Below are 23,047 nucleotides of genomic sequence, written 5' to 3' on the forward strand. Positions count from 1 at the left end.
TATAAAAAATTAGCTGGGAGCGTGGTGGCTCAGGCCTGTAATCCCAGCACTTTAGGAGGCCGAGATGGGCGGATCACGAGGTCAGGAGTTCGAGACCAGCCTGACCAACATGGTGAAACCCCATCTCTACTAAAAATACAAAAATTAGCCGGGCATGATGGCACGTGCTTGTAATCCCAGCTATGCAGGAGGCTGAGGCAGGAGAATCACTCGAACCCGGGAGGTGGAGGTTGCAGTGAGCTGAGATCACACCACTGCACTCCAGCCTGGGCGACAGAGCAAGACTCCATCTCAAAAAAAAAAAAATTTGTTGAGTGACAGAAGCCAAACACAAAAGACTGCATACTGTCTGATTCCATTTGTGAGAAGTTCAAGAATCAGCTCAAGTAATCAATCTATGGTGACAGAAATCAGAATAATGATTACTTTGGGAATTTATGGACTGTGAAGGAACATAAGGGAATCCTCAGGTCTTGGAAAGGCTCTATTTCTTGTTTTGGGTGGGGATTACATGGATATCTATACGTGTGTGTATATATACATGTATATATAGACATGTATATATGTATACACATATCTATACGTGTATATATGTATATACACACATATATACACGTATATGTATATACATGTAAAAATTTATCCAGGTATACACATACTGTGTACATGTTATGCCCCAATAAACAAAGAAACAAAAAGTAATATATGCTCATCAAATATTTAAGCAATGCAGAAGTGTATACAACATAAAGAAAACCATGATTAACATTTTTATGTATGTCCTCCTGAACTCCTCTGATCACATCCATATTTCTTTCTTCAAACTGTCCCTGATATCCATGCTATCCAAAGCCTTTGATCTATGTGTAGCACCAAACCAAAGTGACATAAATGAAAAGTTTCAACCTTCATGTGACAAATTTCAGCAGCAATACTGAGCCCCTTCTTCACATAAAGAGTAGTGGGAAATACAAACATGAGTAAGTCACAACCAGTGCTCTCAAAGAATTCACAGTCCAGGGAGAGAAACTACAGGGACTACCGGCCAAACAAAAACCCCAAGAACTGTAATACCAAGCCACGCAGTAGAGTTTCACAGGGCCATTAAAACGAGTTCAAACTATTGTACAAGGAATGACACCTTACAGTTGTATAGAGCTTGCAGCTTTCAGTTTTTTCACATACAGGCTCACAAACTTAATCCTATGAAGCAATCATTATAAATGTCAGTATAAATATTATCCTTGTTTTATAAGTAATGAAGAAGTTAAATTACTTGCCTGGACGGCTAGTGGAAGAGTTGGGACTAAAACCTAAGTATTCTGACTCCTAATACATTGGTTACTCATAAATCCGCCGCCAGCAGTACCTGCTCACTTCCAGATGGAAACAGCAAGCTGATACAGCCTGGTCCACTGGCCAGGTTAACGAGGAGGCCGGGCCATTCAATGCCCTTCCACCAGGAGGCCTTACGGAGCAGTCCCCGGGAGGACTGAGGCCTCCAATTGCATTCTCACACTGCCTCTGACCCATCTAGCTATCATCAGACCACCAAATATCGGGGGAGGGTGGGAGGGGGAACAGCCTAGGGTGACAGCAGGTGGCCTCAGTATTGGGATCCACATTCACTGGATTTACAGAGCCTCCTTCCTTCCCAGTTCTTCGCTCTTCATTCCCACGCTTCCACTTTGGTCTTCCAACTTTTTCCTCTTTCATTTGTCCACCATTTCTCCCATCTGCTTTCCCTCAGCCGCCCACATCCATGCCTTTTCTGGTCCCCTCTCTACCTTAAGAAGCTGCTAGAGGTTTTTCACCATTCCACTGAACTTTGTCTTTCTGTTCACATTTCCTTGTCTACTTGGACAAGAAGGCCGGAAATCTGCTTTTAGACAACACAGCCCACGGCCGTCACCGGGTGAGGGACCTGGGACCCTTCGCTGCTTTGGGACACAGCAGTTCAGAGGTTCTCCACGTTGTTGGCTGAGCGATGTCTGAGTTCCTCCGCCTTCCTAGGGAGGGAGGGATAGACATAAACTTGACTTTCAACACTGAGGACAGTTGACTACCTAGAGGAAAGGCGGTGGCCGGGAGTCACCGCCCCAACCCTCGGCTGAAGGCCATGTGGCATGGAGGGTCCCCAGTCCGGACTCCAGCTCCTACTCTGGCACCTTCCGAAATGAAACCACCTCCGCGGCACCTCGGAGGGGCTGAGTAACCAGACCCACTGACCGTCCATCCCTGTCCCGGGAGAGAGCCTTCGGGGCCTCCCGCTTGGCCAGGGCCCGAGGGTCCCCTCCCCACCCCCACCCCCCGCCCCCGGCTCCCCTGCTCCCCTCCCTTCCCTGACCGCCCGCCCAGCCCGCCGCCCCCGGCGGCTGGCGCGGGCGGTGCAGCATGCGGCAAAGCTCTTTGCATAAATTATGCTCATGACGCAGCAGCTAAAAAAATCCAAGTAGCAGAAGGAGGGAAAAAAGGGGGGGAGGGAAAAAGGGGGGGGTCGTGGAAGGGGGGAACGAAGAAAAATATATACCTGACCGCCCCCCCCCCCACCCGGCTTCCCCTTCCCGCTTCCCGGCCGTCCCCCCTCCGCCCGGCGTAGCCCGCGGAGCCCCCTTCGGCTCTGCCCAGCCCAGGCCGGGGGCCTGGGGGCGGCGGCGGGTCCCGACCAGCTCCCGGGCCGAGCGGAGCCCAGCCAAGCCGCACTGGCTTCTTTGTCTGCGGGCGGCGGCCGCCGTGGCCCCGGCCCCGGCCCCCCTGGCCCGGGCTGTGAGATGAATCTCTAATCGGTGGCCGCCAGGCACCCGCGGCGAAGGCGGCTCGGGCTCGGGCTCCGGTAAGTAGCGGGGTCCGGGGCGGGGAGGGGTTTGCACGGAGGGGGAGGGGGCCGGGCAGGGGAGGTTTCGGGTTTGGTTAATATGCAATGCCCGTAATTAGCATAATTTATATATTTATGATAAAGAGAAAAAAAAGCCGCGGGGCCGGGGCGGCGGGGAGCTGCGGGAGCGGGACAGCGCGCCGTTGCCCGTCTGGGGCTAGACACCGGGGGGCCGCGCCCTCGCCCGCCCGCGGGCCGCTCCGGACCTGAAGCGGAGGGGGCGGCCGCCAGGTGGACCCGGTGGGGAACCCCGACCTGGCCCCTCCCCGTTTCTGCCCCTGGAGCCCTTGTGGGGTACGGACCACAGGGGACGCTCTGTACACAGAAGCAGTGGCGACCAGGAGCGGATCCTTGCCCCTCTGGAGAACACGGACGCCTGGGTTCCCGGCGGTTAGGGCCCGCTGGGGCGGCCAGGGCGACCTGTCACAGTTCTCCCGAATGAACCAACAACTCCGGGACGACCGATGGGAGCCGGGGGTAGGGACCCAGGCGTTGCTGGAAGGGTGGGTCAGTGATGGGAGGGCCACCTTCTAGCAGAGCATGAGCACTTCATAAATATTTAATAACGATATTATTATTAATAAATAGTCATAATAATGGGCCCGATGCAGGCTCCCTGGGCAGGCTCACCTGGCAAGGCCAAGGGAGCCCCCAGCATACCCTCTAACCTCCACTTTCGCGGCAGAATAGCCCACTCAGCCCGACTGGAAGCCTAAAACCTTCACAGAATAGCCTCTGCTGCTGGGCAGGGGGAAATCAGAAGAGTTCAGGAAGCATTCCTGGGCCAAAGAAAAGAGGCTCTTTGCAGAGATTTTTAACCTCATCTGCCCTTCCCCAATTCCGTGTTCCAAAAGTAGAGGACTGGTCTTCAATTGTTCATATACGTGTATCCCATGCCCCTTATTTGGCAATCTAAGGCAGCCACCATTGACTGGCAGAGGCCTTCTGAGAAATAATTCCATATATTCCATTTTCATTCAAGTCCTGGTCCGCAAAGTGATGCTTCTGTGACCTGGTACTCCGCTTATCTGCTGTAGAACTTCATTTCTTCATTAGTTCAACAAAAATACCCACTCAGTGCCATGCTCTGAACAATTCGGACAAAACTTCTAGCATGGAGTTTTTATTCTGGGGGTGGACAAGTAGATGCTAAACATTAAAACTACCAAGGTAATACCATAGAGTGATTGTGTGTCAGTGTGTGTGTATGTAGCCATTTCTTCTGTTTTGTTCCTGGAAGTACTACCTGGCAGTTAAGAAAAGTGACTCAGAAAAAAATTTGCTCCTGTAAGGTTTCTCTGCATTTCGAAGGAACTTGGGATAAGCTCATATTCTCGTCCCCAAGATTTACTCACCATAAAATTATCAGAGTAATCTTTTACATTTTCTTTTTTTTTGAGACAAAGTCTAGCTGATTTTTTCGTATCTTAGTAGAGATGGGGTTTCCCCGTGTTGCCCAGGCTGGTCTCGAACTCCTTAGCTCAGGCGATCCACCCATTTCGGCCTCCCAAAGCGCTGGGATTACTGGCGTGAGCCACCGTGCCTGGCCATCTTTTACATTTTTAAAATGTTTATAATTTAAAACATTTTTATATGCATGCTTTACTTTAGTTCAAAATAATAGCAATGATAATAACAAACACATATATAGTGTTTGCTTCATGCTAGGCCCTGTTTTAAGTGCCTTCCATAAATGTTATCAATTTTATCCTCACAATAACCCATGAGGTGGTTACTATAATTTGGTTCCATTTTGGATAAGGAAACTGAGGCTTATAGGGATTACCTATAGTAGAAGCAGTACTCAAGGTGGGTCTTCTGCCTTTAAACCTGCCTTTGACCCCCCCGTGTCAGAATGAGGGTTCATGAGGCAGAAGAGAGAGTGGGATGCAGGAGAAACTGGCCAAGGGAGGAAGGCTTGGAATGAGAAATTAGGCGCTTTAGGAATGGGCCAGTGTGGTCTCGGTTCCTCAGAACCGAATACTACACCTTTGAAATCTTTTTTTTTTGAGGCAGGGTTTCACTCTGTCGCTCAGTCTGGAGTGCAGTGGCGCGATCTTGGTCTCACTGCAACCTCCACCTCCTGGGTTCAAGCAATTCTCCCACCTCGGCCTCCCAACTAGCTGGAACTATAGGCGCACACCACCATGCCTGGCTAATTTTTGTGTTTTCAGTAGAGATGGGGTTTCACCATGTTGGCCAGGCTGGTCTTGAACTTCTGACCTCAAGTAATCCGCACGCCTCGGCCTCCCAAAGTGCTAGGATTACAGAGGTGAACCACCACACCCGGTCTGTACTACGTCTTTGAAATCATTTTTAAGTAGCCCCAGTACTGGAAATGGAGGCAAAACATTTGAAATAGGGTGTGTGTTTTGAGGGAAAAGGTAGGAAATAATGAGGCTAAGTGATGTGGCTATGACATGACCTCGTATCTTCAATTGTTTTCAGCCCATATTCATGAACCTAGTTATATACCAGATATTATCTTAGGCACCAGGGATATGATGATAAGCAGACATGATCCCTGCCTTCCTGGAGCTTACGGTCTATTAGGAACATATCTACTTTTCATTTTTCACATTTCTTTCTTTCTTTTTTTTTTTTTTTTTTCTTTTTTGAGACAGGTTCTCACTCTGCTGTCACCCAGGATGGAGTGCAGTGGCACAATCTTGGCTCACTGCAGTCTCAACTTCTTGGGCTCAAGCGATTCTCTGGCCTCAGCCTCCCAAGTAGCTGGGACTACAGGCCTGCGCCACCACACCCAGCTAATTTTTTATTGGTTTGTTTGTTTGGGTTTGTTACGTTTCAGTAGAGATGGGGTTGCACCATGTTGGCCAGGCTGCCCTCCAACTCCTGACCTCAAGTGATCCACCCGCCTCAGCCTCCCAAAGTGCTGGAATTACAGGTGTGAGCCACTATGCTTGACTCTACTCTCCTATTTTTTTGGTCACCTCATCATTCTTTTTCCTTTCTCTGGCTTGTATGTGCCTAGCTGGCCTACCAACAGCTTGGCAAGACTGTTACCTCTGCTTATGGTTCAGGGTGTGGGGGCAGGCGTCGGTGTGGAGCAGAATTGAGATCCTCTATTTTCCAGTGTGTCCTGAGCCTTGGGGGCCACAGCAGTCCCCATCAGCCTTCCCCCCATTTCCTGAGATTAGGCTCTGTGTGGTGTCAGGAGGATGGGGTCTGGGGCAGGTGGACAGAGCCTTGAAGTTTGAATCTGCCACTGACTCTCCTGTGCCCTTGGTCAAGTCACCTGACCTCTCTCTACCTCTATGTACATATAGATAAAAATGAAGATGATTGTGGTAAGAGTCATGCTAAGCATTTCATTTACATGATCTTACATCATCATCATAACAATCCCATAGGGCTTGCCTATTTAATCACCATTTTATTTATTTATTTATTATTTTATTATTATTATTTAGAGTCTCATTGTGTCTCTCATTGTGTCTCCCAGACAGGAGTGCAGTGGCATGATCTTGGCTCACTGCAACCTCCGCCTCCCAGTTCAAGCGATTCTCCTGCCTTAGCTACCCAAGTAACTGAGATTACAGGCACCCGCCACCACACCTGGCTGAGTTTTGTATTTTTAGTAGAGATGGGGTTTCCCCATGTTGGCCAGGCTGGTCTTGAACTCCTGACCTCAGGTGATCCTCCTGCCTTGGCCTCCCAAAGTGCTGGGATTACAGGGGTGAGCCATCGCGCCTGGCCTAGTCACCATTTTAAAGATAAGGAAATTAGGCCGGATGCAGTGGCTCATGCCTGTAATCCCAGAACTTTGGGAGCCCAAGGCGGGCAGATCACAAAGTCAGGAGGTCGAGACCAGCCTGGCCAATATGGGGAAACCCCGTCTCTACTAAAAATACAAAAATTAGCTGAGCATGGTGGTGGGCGCCTGTAGTCCCAGCTACTTGGGAGGCTGAGGCAGGAGAATCGTTTGAACCTGGGAGGCGGAGGTTGCAGTGAGCCAAGATCATGCCACTGCACTCCAGCCTGGGCAACAAGAACAAGTCCTCGTCTCAAAAAAAAAAAAAACCGTAGAAATGGGCCAGGTATGGTGGCTCATGCCAGTAATACCAGCACTTTGGGAGGCTGAGGTGGGAAGATGATTTGAGCCCAGGAGCTGGAAACCAGCTTAGGCAACATGGAAAGACTCTGTCTCTGAAAAAAAAAAAAAAAAAAAAAAAAACCAGAAATGGATCTGAGTTTAAAAGTCTGATTCCCATACAAGTTCCATTTTCCTACAAAGGATAAGATTCTTTTACATAGAATTTCATGTCTGAAATACAGGCCTCCCTGGGAACAAGCACCATATAAAACTGCATTAGAGGCCGGGCGCGGTGGCTCACGCCGTAATCCTAGCACTTTGGGAGGCCAAGGCAGGTGAATCACCTGAGGTCAGGAGTTCCTGACTAACCTGGGCAACATGGTGAAACCCGTCTCTACTAAAAATACAAAAATCAGCCTGGTGTGGTGATGCGCACCTGTAGTCCCAGATACTCAGGAGGCCGAGGCAGGAGAATTGCTTGAACCTGGGAGGCGGAGGTTGCAGTAAGCCGAGATCCCACTGCTGCACTCCAACGTGGGTGACAGAGCGAGACTCCATCTCGAAAAAAAAAACCAAAAAACTGCCTTAGGTCATTAGGTGTTCGGTGTCCCTCTTGTAGATTCTTTACTGCTTTCTATTCACCCACCATGGAACTTAAGCATACTGTATTGTAGTTACCTTCTTATTTCCTTGACTCCCATATTGGACTATAGTTTCTTTCTTTTTTTTTTCTTTTTTGAGACGGAGTTTCACTCTTGTTGCCCAGGCTGGAGTGCAATGGCGCGATCTCAGCTCACCTCTGCCTCCTGGTTGTTCAAGTGATTCTCCTGCCTCAGCCTCCCGAGTAGCTGGGATTACAGGCATGTGCCACCACCCCAGGCTAATTTTGTATTTTTAGTAGAGATGGGGTTTCTCCATGTTGATCAGGCTGGTCTCCAACTCCCGACCTCAGGTGATCTACTTGCCTCAGCCTCCCAAAGTGCTGGGATTACAGGCATGAGCCACTGCGCCCAGCCTGGACTATAGATTTCTTTTTTTTTTTTTTTTTTTTTTTGAGACGGAGTCTTGCTCTGTTGCCCAGGCTGGAGTGCAGTGGCGCAGTCTCGGCTCACTGCAAGCTCCGCCTCCAGGGTTCACGCCATTCTCCTGCCTCAGCCTCTCCGAGTGGCTGGGACTACAGGCACCCGCCACCACGCCCGGCTAATTTTTTGTATTTTTAGTAGAGACGGGGTTTCACTGTGGTCTCGATCTCCTGACCTCGTAATCTGCCTGCCTCGGCCTCCCAAAGTGCTGGGATTACAAGCGTGAGCCACCGCACCCGGCCTGGACTATAGATTTCTTGACAAAGGTGGGAAATGTGTTTTTCCCCATTGAATTTCCGGCACCTAGCACACAGTAGCCACTGAAACGTGTTGAAACAACGAAGGGTTGGCCGGGCACAGTGGCTCATGCCTGTAATCCCAGCACTTTGGGAGGCCAAGATGGGCGGATCACGAGGTCAGGAGTTCGAGATCAGACTGGCCAATATGGTGAACCCCCGTCTCTACTAAAAATACAAAAATTAGCTGGGCATGGTGGCGTGCACCTGTAGTCCCAGCTACTCAGGAGGCTGAGGCAGAAGAATCGCCTGAACCCAGGAGGCGGAGGTTGCAGTGAGCCGAGATTGTGCCACTGGACTCCAGCCTGGGCAACAGAGCCAGACTCCGTCTCAAACAGACAAACAAACAAAACAAAACAAAAAACAAAAAAAAAACGAAGGGCAAGGCATTTCAGGATTTCTTCTAATAGGATCTCAGACTATTCTAGGGAGTTCTGATTTGTTTGGGATATCCCAGTTCTCCTCCTGGGTATCTTGGAATGTTGCACTAAACCCACAGCAGTTCCAGAGGAGAATGACAGGCAGAACCAGGTCCTCTAGCTCATTCTCCCCCGCTTAAAATCCTGCATGGCCCTGGACCTCGTTGGATTCTCAGGTGGTAGGCAAATGCCTTAGCACTTGCCGTTCCTTCTACCCCTGAGGCTGCTTGGGTTTTTGTTTTTATATTTATTTATTTATTAGGGACAAGGTCTTGCTCTGTCAAGGAGTGCAGGCTGGAGTGTAGCGGCATGATCACGACTCACTGCAGCCTTGAACTCTAGGGCTCAAGCAATCCTCCTACCTCAGCTTCCCAAGTAGCTGGAACCATGGGCGCGTACCACTACACCTGGCTAGTTTATTTTTTTTATTTTTTGTAGAGATAGAGTCTCCCTGCATTGCCCAGGAAGGTATCAAGCTCCTGAGCTCAAGCGATCCTCCCCTTTCAGCCTCCCAAAGTATTGAGATTATAGGCATGAGCCACTGTGCCCAGCCCTGCCTGCGTTTTTAGATGTTAGCAAGGAAAGCAAGGGATAAGTGAGCCATTTTCTAGCCAACCAGAGTGCCTTGGCAGCCCTGATCCAGGTGTTTTTCAAATTCAACTCACTGGAGAAAGAAGGCAAAGGAGAGGGCCCTTGCTGGGCTCTGGCTCTCTCCTCAGCTTTAACCAGAGCAGCTCTGCTGTGATCTGTGTATGTATTGGGATTCTGCTGCTGGGATGGGGACAGGAGCGCCTTCTCTTGAAACAGACAGCTGATTGTCTCTCCTCCCTGGCCTTCAGGCTGTGGGCACTGCACAGCATCATGGGCTTAAAGGAGGCCATCCAGATGTGCTATTTATGCAGTCATTGGGGAAATGGTCAAAAAGCAAACTGAAGATGGCTGTCTAGTCACTGGAACCAAGCCACAGCCTGAGGCTTGAAAAAAATTTGGAAAGTTCCTGACAAGGAGATGGCAGCAGGTCCGGAGGAAAGTCTGCACAGATACCGAGCAAGGGGAACACACAGGGCACAGCTCAGAGTCAAAATGCTGAGTGTCTACTTGTCAGAGAGACGTTGATATCACATACATGTGTAATAGGAGCCATCTAAAGGTAAGACAGAGACAGACAAGGGAGTCTGAGATCTGGGACAAAGGAGGTCTTGGACTCTGCTCTGCCTGGATTTCTGGTGGGCTGAATGAAATCTGGTTGGTGGGTTGGAGTGGGCTCAGGTGTGGCTAGAGGCTATGTCTCAGGACTGACTTTGCCCTTGACTGAAAGGACCAGACACTGAGGACCCAGGTCCTCATAGCTCATCAAATTTTAAGGGTGAAAGGGATATCAGAATCACCCAAGCCTTATCACTACTTGAATCCTCCTAATAACACAGTCACAAAGTGGACACTTGCCCCTGCTCAGCCACTCCCTGTAAGTGGCCATAGTTGGCAGCGAGGAGCCAGAGGCCACAACAAGACTATGAGCAGACTTAACGCTCCTCTCAAGTAGATGCCCTGTTGTCCTACAAAGATTGGCTGCTGCTGCCTTACGCCTAATGACCTTTGGAGTTGGAAAATTCTTCTCCCCATGAAATGTATGTATCAAGCTATAATGCACCCAGATTCACCTTGCACAGCTTTCATTTCAATTTTGTCTCTTCCTCTTATTTTCTTTGCAAATGGCTTCTATATGTAACAACTTTCATAGCTTATCCCAATTCCTACCCAGAAGTGATGGTAAATTGCCAAGTTCTCTGAAAAACTCATGGAAGACTACCATGTACAAAATCTGGGGAGACAGGAGTTTAAGACTAGCCCTGGCAACATAGTGAGACCTCATATCTACAAAAAAAAAAAAAAATTAGCTGGCCATGGGTAGTCCCAGCTACTCTGGTGGTTAAGGTGGAAGGATCACTTGAGCCTGGGAGTTTGAGGCTGCAGTGAGCCATGGTCATGCCACTGCATTCCAGCCTGGACAACAGAGCAAGACCCTGTCTCAAAACAAAAAAAAATCTGAGGGGAGACATCACCTAAGAAGGAGGCTAGAGCCCCAGTGAGGTAGGTAGATGCTCACCAGTTCTTTCGGCAAATTCCTCTGCCCCTCCTGCACCCCCTCATCCTACCTGAAAGGGGAAGGCTCATTTCCTCTTTTTTCAAATTGTTAGGTACCTGGAATTGCTTGCCCTCTTCTTGAATCTCACTCTAGAGGGTTAAGGAAGGAAAAGGAGGGAAAGAACCTCATGGTTCTCCTTACCTGGTTGATCAGGGAACATTGCGCCAAGCAACGAAGATGCTAAAACCCCAGGGATGATCCAGCAATTCCATTCCTAGGTATATACCCAAAGAATTGGAAACAGGTGTTCAAAAAAAATTATACCTAATAGTCATAATACACTATTCACAACAGCCAAAAGGTAGAACAACCCAAATATCCACCAACTAATGAATGGATAAACAAAATGTAGTATATCCATACAATAGAATACTATTCAGCCATGAAAAAGAATGAAGTTCTGACACATGCTACAATGTGGATGAACCTTGGAAACATGCTAAGTAGAAGAAGCTAGACACAGAAAGCCACATATTCTATCATTCCATTTACATGAAATATCCAGAATAGGGAACCCCATAGAGAAAGCACATCAGTAGTTGCCAGGGCTTGGGCGGTGGCAGTGGAAGGTGAATGACTACTAGTGGATATGGAGTTTCCTTTTGGGTTGATGAAAATGTTCTGGGACTAGACAGTGGTGATGGTGGCACAAGTGTGAACCCACCAGATTCCACTGTATGGTGCACTTTAAAGTGGCTAAAATGGTTAATTGTATGGGATGTGAATTTATCTTAGTCTGTTTGGGCTGCTATAACAAAATACCATAAACTGGGTAGCTTACGAACAACAGAAATTTATTTCTCATAGTACTGAAGGTGGGAAGTCCAAGATCAAGGTGGTGTTGTCTGGTGAGGACCCACTTCCTCATTCACAGAGCCTTCTTGCTGTGTCCTCACATAGTCGAAAGGGTGAAAGTATCTCTGTCACACTAGGGTCTGTCTCTGTTGCCCAGGCTGGAGTGCAGTGACAAGATCACAGCTCACCACAGCCTCAACCTCCTGGGCTCAAGTGATCCTCCTGCCTCAATCTCCTGAGTAGCTGAGACTACAGGTATGTACCACTACGCTCAGCTACCTTTGTACTTTTTGTAGAGATGGGGTTTCACCATGTTGTCCAGGCTAGTCTTGAACTCCTGGGCTCAAGCAGTCCACCTGCCTTGGCCTCCCTAAGTCCTGGGATTACAGGCATGAGCCTTGGGTCTTTTTTATACAGGCACCAATCCCATTCCTAATTACCTTCCAGAGGCCCTATCGCTTAATACTATCACCTTGGGGATTAGCATTTCAACACATGAATTTGGGGGGAAGGACACATTCAGACCATAGCAGAAAGGAAAGGTGAATCCAGAACACCCCTCTGGGCTTTGTTTCACCATCTGTAACATGCGGATAATAATGCCTCCCATTCCCCAGTGTTGGCGTGAGTAATACAGCAAGCAATTGTGTTATATAAAATGTCTAGCATACAATATGCACTCAAAATAAATGTCAATTGCTTTTTTTCCTTTAAAAGTGTCTAAAGCTATTTGCCTCATTCTCTCTCTCTCTCTCTCTTTCTCTCATCTCTCTCTCTCTTTTTTGAGACAGGGTCTGGTTCTGTAACCCAGGCTGGAGTGCACCAATCACTGCTCACTGCAACCTCCGCCTCCCAGGCTCAAGCGATCTTCCCACCTCAGCCTCCTGAGTAGCTGGGACTATAGGCATGCGCCACCATGCCCAGCTAATTTTTTTTTTTGTACAGACAGGGCCTCACTATGTTGCCCAGGCTGGTCTCGAACTCCTGGACTCAGGTGATCCTCCTGCCTCAGCCTCCCAAAGTTCTGGGATTACAGGCGTGAGCCTCTGCGCCCAACCTATTTTCTTTATTTCTTACGACTGTGGTTTGTGGCTCTAGCCAGACAACCTGTCCTCACATGAGGGTTTTGCCCACTCCTCACTGCACAGGGCAGGCTGTTCCACCATCTGGGATGTCCCACCTCCTCTGTTACAGGCCACTGTGGTCTTTGGGCCACTGTCACAGAGTCACCTGAGAGCTAATTCTGTGATGTTCACCCACTGAATCAGACTCTCTGAGAGTAGTTGGGTGAAAAGGTCTAAGGGTCTGCATTTACATTTTTATTTTTAAATTATTACTCTGTACTTTATTTATTTATTTGTTGAGACCGAGTCTCACTCTACTCTGTACTTTAATTGATAGAAATACTAACATTTTTACTAAGTGCTCCAGGTGATGATCATGCATATTAAAGTTGGAGAGCACTTTAATTTATGTTTTTACAATCTATTCCAGGAAATCTGCCCAAATTTCTCCCTTGCTCCTTACCTAAGTCTAAGGTTCTGAGGGTCAGGGTCAGATTCCCATTGGGTTCTGCTGGGTGTGCTCTCCCACTGGACTGGAGAAGCCCCAGGGACAGATATCTTGCCCTTTCTTTACTCTCCTCACCCTAAGCCCAGGTGTTCCTGGTTCTTTTGAGTGTAGATTCTCCTAGGATGCTATAGGAAATGCAACAGAATCTTGCTTTTTGGCCAGGTGCAGTGGCTCACGCCTGTTATCCCAGCACTTTGGGAGGCCGAGGCGGGTGGATCACTTGAGCTCAGGAATTCAAGACCAGCCTGGCCAACGTGGTGAAACCCTGTCTCTACTAAAAATACAAAAATTAGCCTGGCGTGGTGGCACATGCCTGTAATCCCAGCTACTCGAGTGGCTGAGGCAGGAGAATTGGTTTAACCCGGGAGGCAGAGACTGCAGTGAGCACAGATTGTGCCACTGCATTCCAGCCTGGGCGACAGAGTAAAACTGTCTCAAAAAAAAAGAATCCTGTTTTTTTTTTTGTTTTTTGTTTTTTTTACCTCTACAGATACTTGGGAGAACCTAACTTCTCTGTCTTCCTGTGATTCTATTCTGACTTTTCTCGATGGTATACAAATTGTATTACTGTGTCATATCACCCTTTGCCTTTCCAATCCCATCTTACCCAGGAAGTGCTAGGTGTGGGCCGGCCCCCACCCGACCCTGACAAGTGACCATGGATCCTGGAGCCGGGTCAGAGACATCTCTGACTGTCAATGAGCAGGTAGGTATCTTCTGGGATGGGAAGGGGGGGTGGGTAAGGGTGATGGAGTGAGGGGTGTGGGCAACAAAGGAGGACTCCACAGGGCCCGTCACTCTCTGTTTCTTACCAGGGTTCGCCGTCACTTCACCTGTCCAGAGGTACTTGCCATTTAGGATTTCTCAGGGCCTGGGTTTGGGGAGTTAAGCTGTGACTTTAAGATGTAAAATCAAAGTGTACATAATATGTTTAGGTTTTCACAGGGAAAGGTTTGAACATCAGGTAATTTACTCCTTAGTTTTTCTTCTTGCTTACACATATTTTCTAATTTTTTTTTTTTTTGCAAATTACTATTACTTATATCATTTTTTGTTTGTTTGTTTGTTTGTTTGTTTGTTTTGAGACGGAGTCTCGCTCTGTCGCCCAGGCTGGAGTGCAGTGGCGCGATCTCGGCTCACTGCAAGCTCCACCTCCCAGGTTCACGCCATTCTCCTGCCTCAGCCTCCCGAGCAGCTGGGACTACAGGCGCCCGCCACCACGCCCGGCTAATTTTTTGTATTTTTAGTAAAGATGGGGTTTCACCATGTTAGCCAGGATGGTCTCGATCTCCTGACCTCGTGATCCGCTCACCTCGGCCTCCCAAAGTGCTGGAATTACAGGCGTGAGCCACTGTACGCGGCCCATTTTCTAAAAGGAGAAAAAAAGGCCAGGCGCGGTGGCTCACGCCTATAATCCCAGCACTTTGGGAGGCCGAGGCGGGTGGATCACCTGAGGTTAGGAGTTCGAGACCAGCCTGGCCAACATGGTGAAACCCCGTCTCTACAAAAAAATACAAAAATTAGCCGGGCGTGGTGGTGGGTATCTGTAATCCCCGCTACTTGGGTGGCTGAGGCAGGAGAATTGCTTGAGCCCAGGAGGTGGAGCTTGCAGTGAGCCGAGATCGCGCCACTGAACTCTAGCCTGGGTGACAGGGCGAGACTGCGTCTCCAAAAAAAGAAAAGATGAATTTCTCTGAAAATGTAATTGGAGTGAAGCCCCTCATAGGGCAAGCTGGAGGCAGCACAAGAGCTGCTTTGGGGATGTATTTCACTCATCTCATATTCTGCTGATGGGTCACATCGTCACTTTTTCCAGCACAGCCTCTGACTGGATCCACTTTCAGGCTTAAAGAGTGTGTTGTGTGAGTGATTTCAGGCACAGGCCAAATGCAGAGAGGCCCGACACAAAGCTGTTTAATTTACAGACTTTGTCTCTGATTCTTGAATGGCCCAATTGGCAGGGTTTCCGTGCTGGTGATGAAGAGCTAGTGTGTGGCATCTGGGCAGGGGAGGGAGACAGTGTTCTGAGGAGGCTCAGGGTCCGCCTGCATCTCTCATGCATGGAGATTGCCCTTGAGGTCTGAGCATGCCCACAGCAGGTGGCAGGACTGGAGCCACAGGCCCACAGGATAAAAAGCCGCAGTCAGGCCGGGCGCGGTGGCTCACACCTGTAATCCCAGCACTTTGGGAGGCCGAGGTGGGCGGATCACGAGGTCAGGAGATCCAGACCATCCTGGCTAACACAGTGAAACCCCGTCTCTACTAAAAATACAAAAAAATTAGCCGAGCGTGGTGGCAGGCGCCTGTAGTCCCTGCTACTCGGGAGTCTGAGGCAGGAGAATGGCGTGAACCTGGGGGGTGGAGCTGGCAGTGAGCTGAGATTGCACCACTGCACTCCAGCCTGGGTGACAGAGCAAGACGGTCTCAAAAAAAAAAAAAAAGAAAAGCTGCAGTCCAGGAGCGGTGCCAGGCAGAGAGGGAGAGGATGCATCTTCAGGATTCTTGACCCTTGTTTCAGGAATTTAGCTTGCAGGGAAATCCTGAGCCTTTACTCCAGAGTTTTGGAAATAAAGGAATCAGGGGCGATAGAAGTTACTTAGCATTGTGGAGCATTCATTTTCCATCCCTTTATGTTTGGGGAGCTTTCAGATGGTTTCAAGGGAAGTGAAGAGGGATTTGATTCCTGGCCCGATTTAAGCTGTGGATACCATGTTAGGAGCCCTCATACCCACGTTGGAAGATCCTGGCTGCCAAGAGGACATCCTTGCAAGTTGTAGGATAGGCCATCCGCCACTCCCTGCACTGAGTCCAAGAGATGCAGCAAAGAGAAATTAGCTCCCAAATGGTTTGGCTCTGGGGGACATTTTTCTGGCTTGCGTCAGGCCCTTCTCCCTGTCACCAGGGCCTGCTTTCTTCCAGCAGCTCCTTCCCTGGAATCAGGGAGCTGCAACCTGCGCCAGGCTCTGGAATTCTCACAGAGCACACAGCCCTCTGGACAGGAGGTCTGCATCCAGAAGTGCCCTCCCCTCTCTCCCCAAACCATACCCAGAGCTTTGGACCCTGCGGCTATACGGGCCCCTATCCCAACAGTGCCCCCATCCTCTGCTTGCAGGTCATCGTGATGTCAGGTCATGAGACTATCCGAGTGCTGGAAGTCGGAGTGGACGCCCAGCTCCCCGCTGAGGAAGACAGCAAAGGGCTGGAGGCTGTGGCCGCCGAGGGCTCCCAGCGCGGAGACCCTGCTGAAGCCAGTCAAGCTGCTGGTGAAGCTGGGCCAGACAACCTGGGCTCCTCTGCAGAGGCAACTGGTACGAGGCCATCACCCCCACCTGGTACTGCGCCACCTGAGTGCCCAGTCCTTCCTGTGGTCCCTGGGGAGCCAGCATGAATCCCTGGGGCTCGGGTGGTTTTAGGGTCTTGTCTGCCTGCCCACGGGACAGCCTGTGCCTCTGGTCAGCTGCTAGGGCTACTCTACACTCGCTTCTGGAGCTTTAGTTCTAGTCTGCGTCACTTCCAGGCCTAAACTAGGATGGATCAGGGTGAGGTGGGAAGAGACTGGTAGCGCTTCGCTTAGGGGGTTGAACCTGGGAGTTGAACCCGCTGAGCTGTGGGAGATCAGGCACTGCTCCCCGGCCTTGGGGCACCCTCTCATCAGTCTTCCTCATTAACACCTTGCAGAGTAGTCATCTCCTTTTGCAGGAAGACTTGGGCCTCCTTTTTCAGTTTCCCCAAAACACCCCAATTCATTTCCCCTTGACTTCTGCTGTACATTCCCCCTTCCCTTGACTGGAGATCTGGACTGGTGGGGGTGGGCCAAGAAGAGGAGGCAAGAAGAGAGCACATGAGAACACGCAAACTTCAGAAAAGCAACAGCTCCTTAACAAGAATACTGCATGGCCACACATGACTTGCCCTACCTTCACATCAGCATGTAAATTCTTTGGAACCCTAGTAACCTTAGTCATTTTCTTTCCTCTTTGGATAAAGGAATGACAAGAGACATGACCATTTTTCCCTAGCCTGGAAATGCTCTGCTTCCATGTTGAGGCCAGGATGGGTCATCATCCGTTCCCACAGGGCAGTGCCCTGGAGACCAGGCAGGGAAGACGAGGACCCTACATCTCTGCCACTCCTTCCATTCAGCATAGCCATTGTGCAGTGGAGCCCCTTTTCAGAAAACAGGGGAGGTTTCTCAGGTTTATTCACCATGCCCTCACTTTGCTTTTCACCCGTTTATCCATCTTCATATCTCATTTCCTCTGGTGCCTTAATTCTGCTCCTTATCCAAATTCGCTCTCAGAAGTGGATCCTAAATCAGTGATTTTCATGAGTGTTTGTGTAGTGTGTATCTTCTTCCAGGGGTTTGTGTGTCTAAGCCTTTCACAAAAGGCTCCTGCTCTATAAAGGAATTTTAGTCACCATCAAGCAGGTAAGGGAGGCATTTTGATGGCACCACCTAAGCTGCCAGCTTAGTGTGATGGAAACTTTCTAGGTGTGCAGTATTAAGAAGGGTTTCCTGTTTTTAAAACAAAACTAAGTAACAGGAAACTTTTCCAGGATGAAAACAGAATCTATTGGTTTGTGTCACTCTAAATTACTATCCAGTCTTTGTCACACATACATATTTTCATTGTTGTGGCCACTGAGGGTAAACTAAGTAGTATGACACCACCACGTAATTTCATGTACCTATGTCTTTTATTGACATAGAGTCACACACCTGCTTCTGGTTTTGGCCATTGTCAAATTGTCTGGGTTTTCATTTTCATAAACAGTGCTGCTTTGAATGTTTTTGTATTGGTCCTTTAAAAAAGTTTTGTGTGTGATAGTCTACTAAAATTCCCTTTGAGGCCAGGTGCGGTGGCTCACGCCTATAATCCCAGCACTTTGGGAGGCCTAGACGGGCGGATCACCTGAGGTCAGGAGTTCGAAACCAGCCTGGCCAACATGGCAAAACCCTGTCTTTACTAAAAAAGAAATAAAAAAATTAGCCGGGCATGGTGGCACACACCTGTAATCCTGGCTACTCAGGAGGCTGGGGCAGGAGAATCGCTTGAACCCGGGAGGCAGAGGTTGCAGTGAGCAGAGATCGCGCAATTACACTCCAGCCTGGGCAACAGAGCGAGACTCCATCTCAAATTAAAATAATAAAATAAAATAAAATAAGATAAATCTCTTTGGAGGGAAATTATTAACATAGGAGGAAGCCATTTCATGGAAAAATATAAAATCTTGCTATCAATGAGAAGAAAAGTAATTGACTTTAAGATATGAGATGTCTGTTAAGCCAGAAAATAAATAAGCAATGATAAAATCTATATTGGTCGCCAGGCGTGGTGGCTCACGACTGTAATCCCAGCACTTTGGGAAGCTGAGGCATGCGGATTGCTTGAGCTCAGGAGTTCGAGACCAGCCTGGGCAACATGGCAAAACTCTGTCTCTACAAAAAAATACAAAAATTAGCCAGGTGTGGTGGTACATGCCTGTAGTTCCAGCTACTCTGGAGGCTGATGTGGGAGGATCACTTGAGCCTGGAAGTGGAGGTTACAGTGAGGCGAGATTGCGCCACTGCACTCCAGCCTGGGTGATAAAGTGAGACCTTGTCTCAGAAAAAAAAACAAACAAACAAACAAAAAAAAACTATTGAGTGGTGCTGTAGAGAAACAGGTACATTGTTGATTTTTCTGTGAGTTCGTTTAGTCTTTCTGTACAGTCTAGCAGGAAGCAATAGCAGCCCTAATGTATGTAAAACCTCGGACTCCATGGTCCTACTAAATATGCCCTAATAAAATGAAAATTTTGCTTCTTTAGAGGGTAAGCTTTCATCATTTATGTTTGTCACTTTCCCATTTTCTCACTTACTTGTTATCTTTTGTCCAACAAAATGTTTTTAAAATTTTCATATGTTCAGACTCTCCTTATGTTTGCTAATTTTTTTCTGTTTTATTTTTTTAACTCATTTTTATTTTTTCTGTAGAGATGGCATCTTGTTTTGTTGCCCAGGCTGGTCTGGTAACTCCTGGCTTCAAGTGATGCTACCACCTCCGCCTCCCAAAGTGCTGGGATTACAGGCGTGGGCTACTGCACCCAGCCTGATTTTTTTTCTGGATTTAGAAATGTATCTTCCCTCCACAGAGGAGAGAAACCTGTTATTTTGTTTTCTTTTACTATTTCATAAGGCCTTTGTTGGTGTGTGCTTGTCTCTTGAATTCCTTAAACTACCTGGGTTTTGTTATTGTATATGCTGTGAACAGCATAGTCCTGAGTTGAGGTTGACGCCTTCCCAAGTTGAAACATGGGCCAGGACTGCAGGGCTGGACAGAACTTTTGCAGTTATCTGATTCAGTGGTTCCCACTCTTGGCCATATCTCAGGGGGAGCTTTGAAGGAAAAAAGAGAGGTGAGGTAACTAGCCTCCACTCCTGGACATTCTGATTCAATAGGCCTGGATTAAAGCCTAGAAATATATGCCCAGCAGTTTTAAGAAGCCACTGATCTGGCCAGGCGCCTGACTCATGCCTGTAATCCCAGCACTTCGGGAGGCTGAGGCGGGCACATCACTTGAGGTCAGGAGTTCGAGACTAGCCTGGCCAACATGGTGAAACCCCATCTCTCCTAAAAAGACAAGAAAAAAATTAGCCAGGCGTGGTGGTATGCGCCTGTAATCTCAACTACTTGGGAGGCTGAAGCAGAAGAACCCCTTGAGCCCCGGAGGCAGAGGTTGCAGTGAGCAGAAGTCACACCACTGCACTCCAGCGTGGGTGACAGAGCAAGACTCCGTCTCAAAAAAAAATTAAATTAAATTAAATTAAAAAGAAGCCAGTGATCTGGTCCTATATCCATCACTCAACTCCTAGGCTCCTTTTAACTAACCATATATTAAATAATAACCCTTCTCCTCATTGTTGTATGGCTGTGAAGGACTTTCCTGGTGGGGTTACCCCAGTACCTGCATAGGCTAAGGTACCAAGAGGAGGCAAAAAGCTGCAGGTCACAGGAAGTTCATTTAGAAGCTCACTGAAGCTGCTCACATGACTTTAGACCTCAGGGAATAGCAGAGAAAAGCTGGCTGTCCTGGAGAGCCCCTGAGATCCTGTAGTGCAGCACAGACCTGTCCAATTTTCAGGGACTGTTGCTTCCAGGACTTTGCCCTTCAGGAGCTCCTGCCCTTTCAGCAGCTGCATCCAAAAGTACCCTGGAGGTGGATGAAGAGCGATTCAGTGGCAGGATGAACCAAGGACAGCCGCTCCCATCACTTCTAGCTCCGGCCCTCCCTGACACACGTGTGCTTCAGACCCCTCCATTGATGATGTGACAGTCCTTACAGGGCCAGGAAATGAGGGCTAACACTCACCTGGGTATCTTCTTCAGCTGGATGTGAGAAGGGGTGGCTTACCTTCCAGAGCTGGCACGGGGCTCCCCAGCCTCCTATCCTCACCACCGTAGCATTCAGGAAGCTGCCTCATGGGCCAGGGAAGACCAGCAATTGGTCTTGGGCTGTGTAGCAATGCAGCATGGGGCTGAGGGTCACCGCTTCAGGCTGCAGATGGGGTGTCACGTACTGCTGTGGTGACCCCTCCACTCACGTCAGGCTCACTCCTTGTCCTTCTTTCTCTCAATGCCTTGTGAAGTGAAGTCACCCCCGGGGATCCCTCCGAGCCCTGCCCCTGCCATTGCCACCTTCAGCCAAGCCCCAAGCCAGCCTCAGGCATCGCAGACCCTCACGCCACTGGCTGTACAAGCTGCCCCCCAGGTAAGGGCTGCCCTCGGGAGCTGGACAGAGGGCCGGGGGCAGGAGCGAGGCATGGGACAGCCAGCATGGGGAAGCCATGGAATCTGGGAACTTCATGGGGGCAGGACAGGGAAGGGGCTATGGCTTGAGGGAGGGACCCTCCTACTAGGCACGTCCAGCCTCACCCCTGCCTAGATCAGGCCCATTTGCAAAAGGGGATCTGCATTTGCAGAATCATCTCCTTGGGCCTGCCAGGATTGCAGAAATAACATTAACTCTTTCATGCAGCCAGAGTTTCTGTTTATCAGATGACGAAATGAATGAATACCCTTGCCGGCCCTCCAGTGGATGCCTGGAAGAGTTAATGGATTGTTCAGAGTCCTCATTTAGAACCAGGGAGTGGCCCCAGCCCCGTGAGAGGCTGCCTTCAGGATCCTGCAGGCAGGCAGAGCTCCCTGTCCCTTTCCTTACATTCCCTGACTCCGAGGCATCCAGCCAAGGGTATGGTCCATCAGAAACTTCTCGGAGGCCTCTGTGGGGCCTTGACCACTTGGTTCCATCAGCCTCTGCTCCCTGTTCCCTGGCCACTAAGCACGGGGCCTGTCAGCAAGGGCCCACGGAAGGCCTGGCAGGCAGCAGGCTGTGGTGGGGGAGGCCTGTGCCCCCTTCCCATCCTGTGAGCAGGACCGCCTTGCCCTGGATTTAGGCGACTTCTCTGAAGGCAGGATAGTCGGTCCAGGCACCCTCTCAGGTTTGGGCCTCCAGCTAGGGTTTGGCTCTTCCCCACCCTCATGTGGCCTTTGCCCCATCGCCCTCAGAATGCTTTGTTTGTGCTCAGCTGGGTCTCAGAGACCCAGTGTTTGCGCTGTCGATGTTGATTTTTTATTTTTTCTTTTCTTTTTGAAATCTTGTTTGCTTTTGCAGGTCTTGACTCAGGAAAACTTAGCCACAGTTCTGACAGGAGTTATGGTTCCAGCAGGGGCAGTTACTCAACCTCTTCTTATCCCCATCAGTATTGCAGGTCAAGTGGCTGGTCAGCAGGGGCTGGCCGTGTGGACAATTCCTACAGCAACCGTGGCTGCCCTCCCAGGACTGACCGCTGCTTCTCCTACGGGGGGAATTTTCAAGCCACCTTTAGCCGGTCTCCAAGGTAACGGCAACTCTTCCCAGGACTGCACCAGGCCCCCCACCACCCTCTACTACACCCCCGCACGTGTGCTTGCCATGTCGGACTCAGAGCCCACGGCCCACCCAGGGCAACCGCCCTGGAGTCTGGATCCGGTGTCGGGCATCCGGCCGCAGAGCTGCTGCACCACCTCGGGACTGTAGGCCGTGACACCATGCTGGCCCTGCAGGCCTGCCATCCTTCAGCCAGCTGTCTGAGACTGCCCCTCTCCCCCCACGCCAGAACTCACCCCATGACCAGCCTCCTGGGAAGGACTACAAGAAGATTCAACGTCTGGTTCTTGAACCTACACGTCTCCTGGCCCCAGGGAGGGGGGATGAGAGATGCTGGCATGTGCCGGCCCTTCAAGGATCAAGGGAATCGTGGCTGCCTGCCCCACTGTGCCCACTGCCCCAACCCCCTCTCCTTCTTGTGCCAGATCCCTTGGGATTGGAGCTGCTCTGAGCAGCGGCTAGGCATTTGAGCACCTCTGTCTCTGCCTTGCTCCATAGCAGCTGCTGTGCTGAACACCGCTCTTCCGGCACCCATACAAGCTGCCGCACCAGTACAGGCCTCCTCGACGGCCCAACCCCGGCCACCAGCCCAGCCCCAGACGCTGTTCCAGACCCAGCCGCTGCTGCAGACCACACCTGCCATCCTCCCGCAGCCCACTGCTGCCACCGCTGCTGCCCCTACCCCCAAGCCAGTGGACACCCCCCCACAGATCACCATCCAGCCTGCAGGCTTCGCATTTAGCCCAGGAATCGTAAGCTGCTGCCCTCACCCAGGGCTGACCAGGGATGGACAGAATCATGGGCCAAGGGTGGAACTGACCCTTCCCACAGTGGAGGACGAGCCCCCCCGAAAACAGCCCTTTTCCAACACGTCAGCAGAGATGGGCTCCCTCTGAGG

At 49.8% G+C, this 23,047-nt stretch overlaps 1 protein-coding gene across 4 annotated transcripts in view; it reads left to right on the top strand.

Annotated features, from left to right (window-relative positions):
* Window positions 1-2,361: 2,361 nt before the first annotated feature.
* The window catches only part of POU6F1 (POU class 6 homeobox 1), a 28,977-nt gene continuing 8,291 nt past the window's right edge, over window positions 2,362-23,047 (top strand). The window contains exons 1-7 of one of the 4 annotated variants that reach the window (XM_030816539.1): window positions 2,362-2,833; window positions 10,267-10,354; window positions 13,851-13,945; window positions 16,352-16,547; window positions 20,870-20,991; window positions 21,895-22,120; window positions 22,648-22,901. In XM_030816539.1, coding sequence (XP_030672399.1) covers window positions 13,898-13,945; window positions 16,352-16,547; window positions 20,870-20,991; window positions 21,895-22,120; window positions 22,648-22,901 — 846 coding nt within the window. In that variant the 5' untranslated portion in view covers window positions 2,362-2,833; window positions 10,267-10,354; window positions 13,851-13,897. Of the gene's footprint in view, window positions 2,834-10,266; window positions 10,355-11,879; window positions 11,923-13,850; window positions 13,946-16,351; window positions 16,548-20,869; window positions 20,992-21,894; window positions 22,121-22,647; window positions 22,902-23,047 lie in introns of those variants that run through there. The other 3 variants (XM_030816537.1, XM_030816538.1, XM_030816540.1) reach the window with 3 other exon arrangements.

This window comes from Nomascus leucogenys, chromosome 8 (genome assembly GCF_006542625.1).
Source record: "Nomascus leucogenys isolate Asia chromosome 8, Asia_NLE_v1, whole genome shotgun sequence".
Taxonomy (NCBI): domain Eukaryota; kingdom Metazoa; phylum Chordata; class Mammalia; order Primates; family Hylobatidae; genus Nomascus; species Nomascus leucogenys.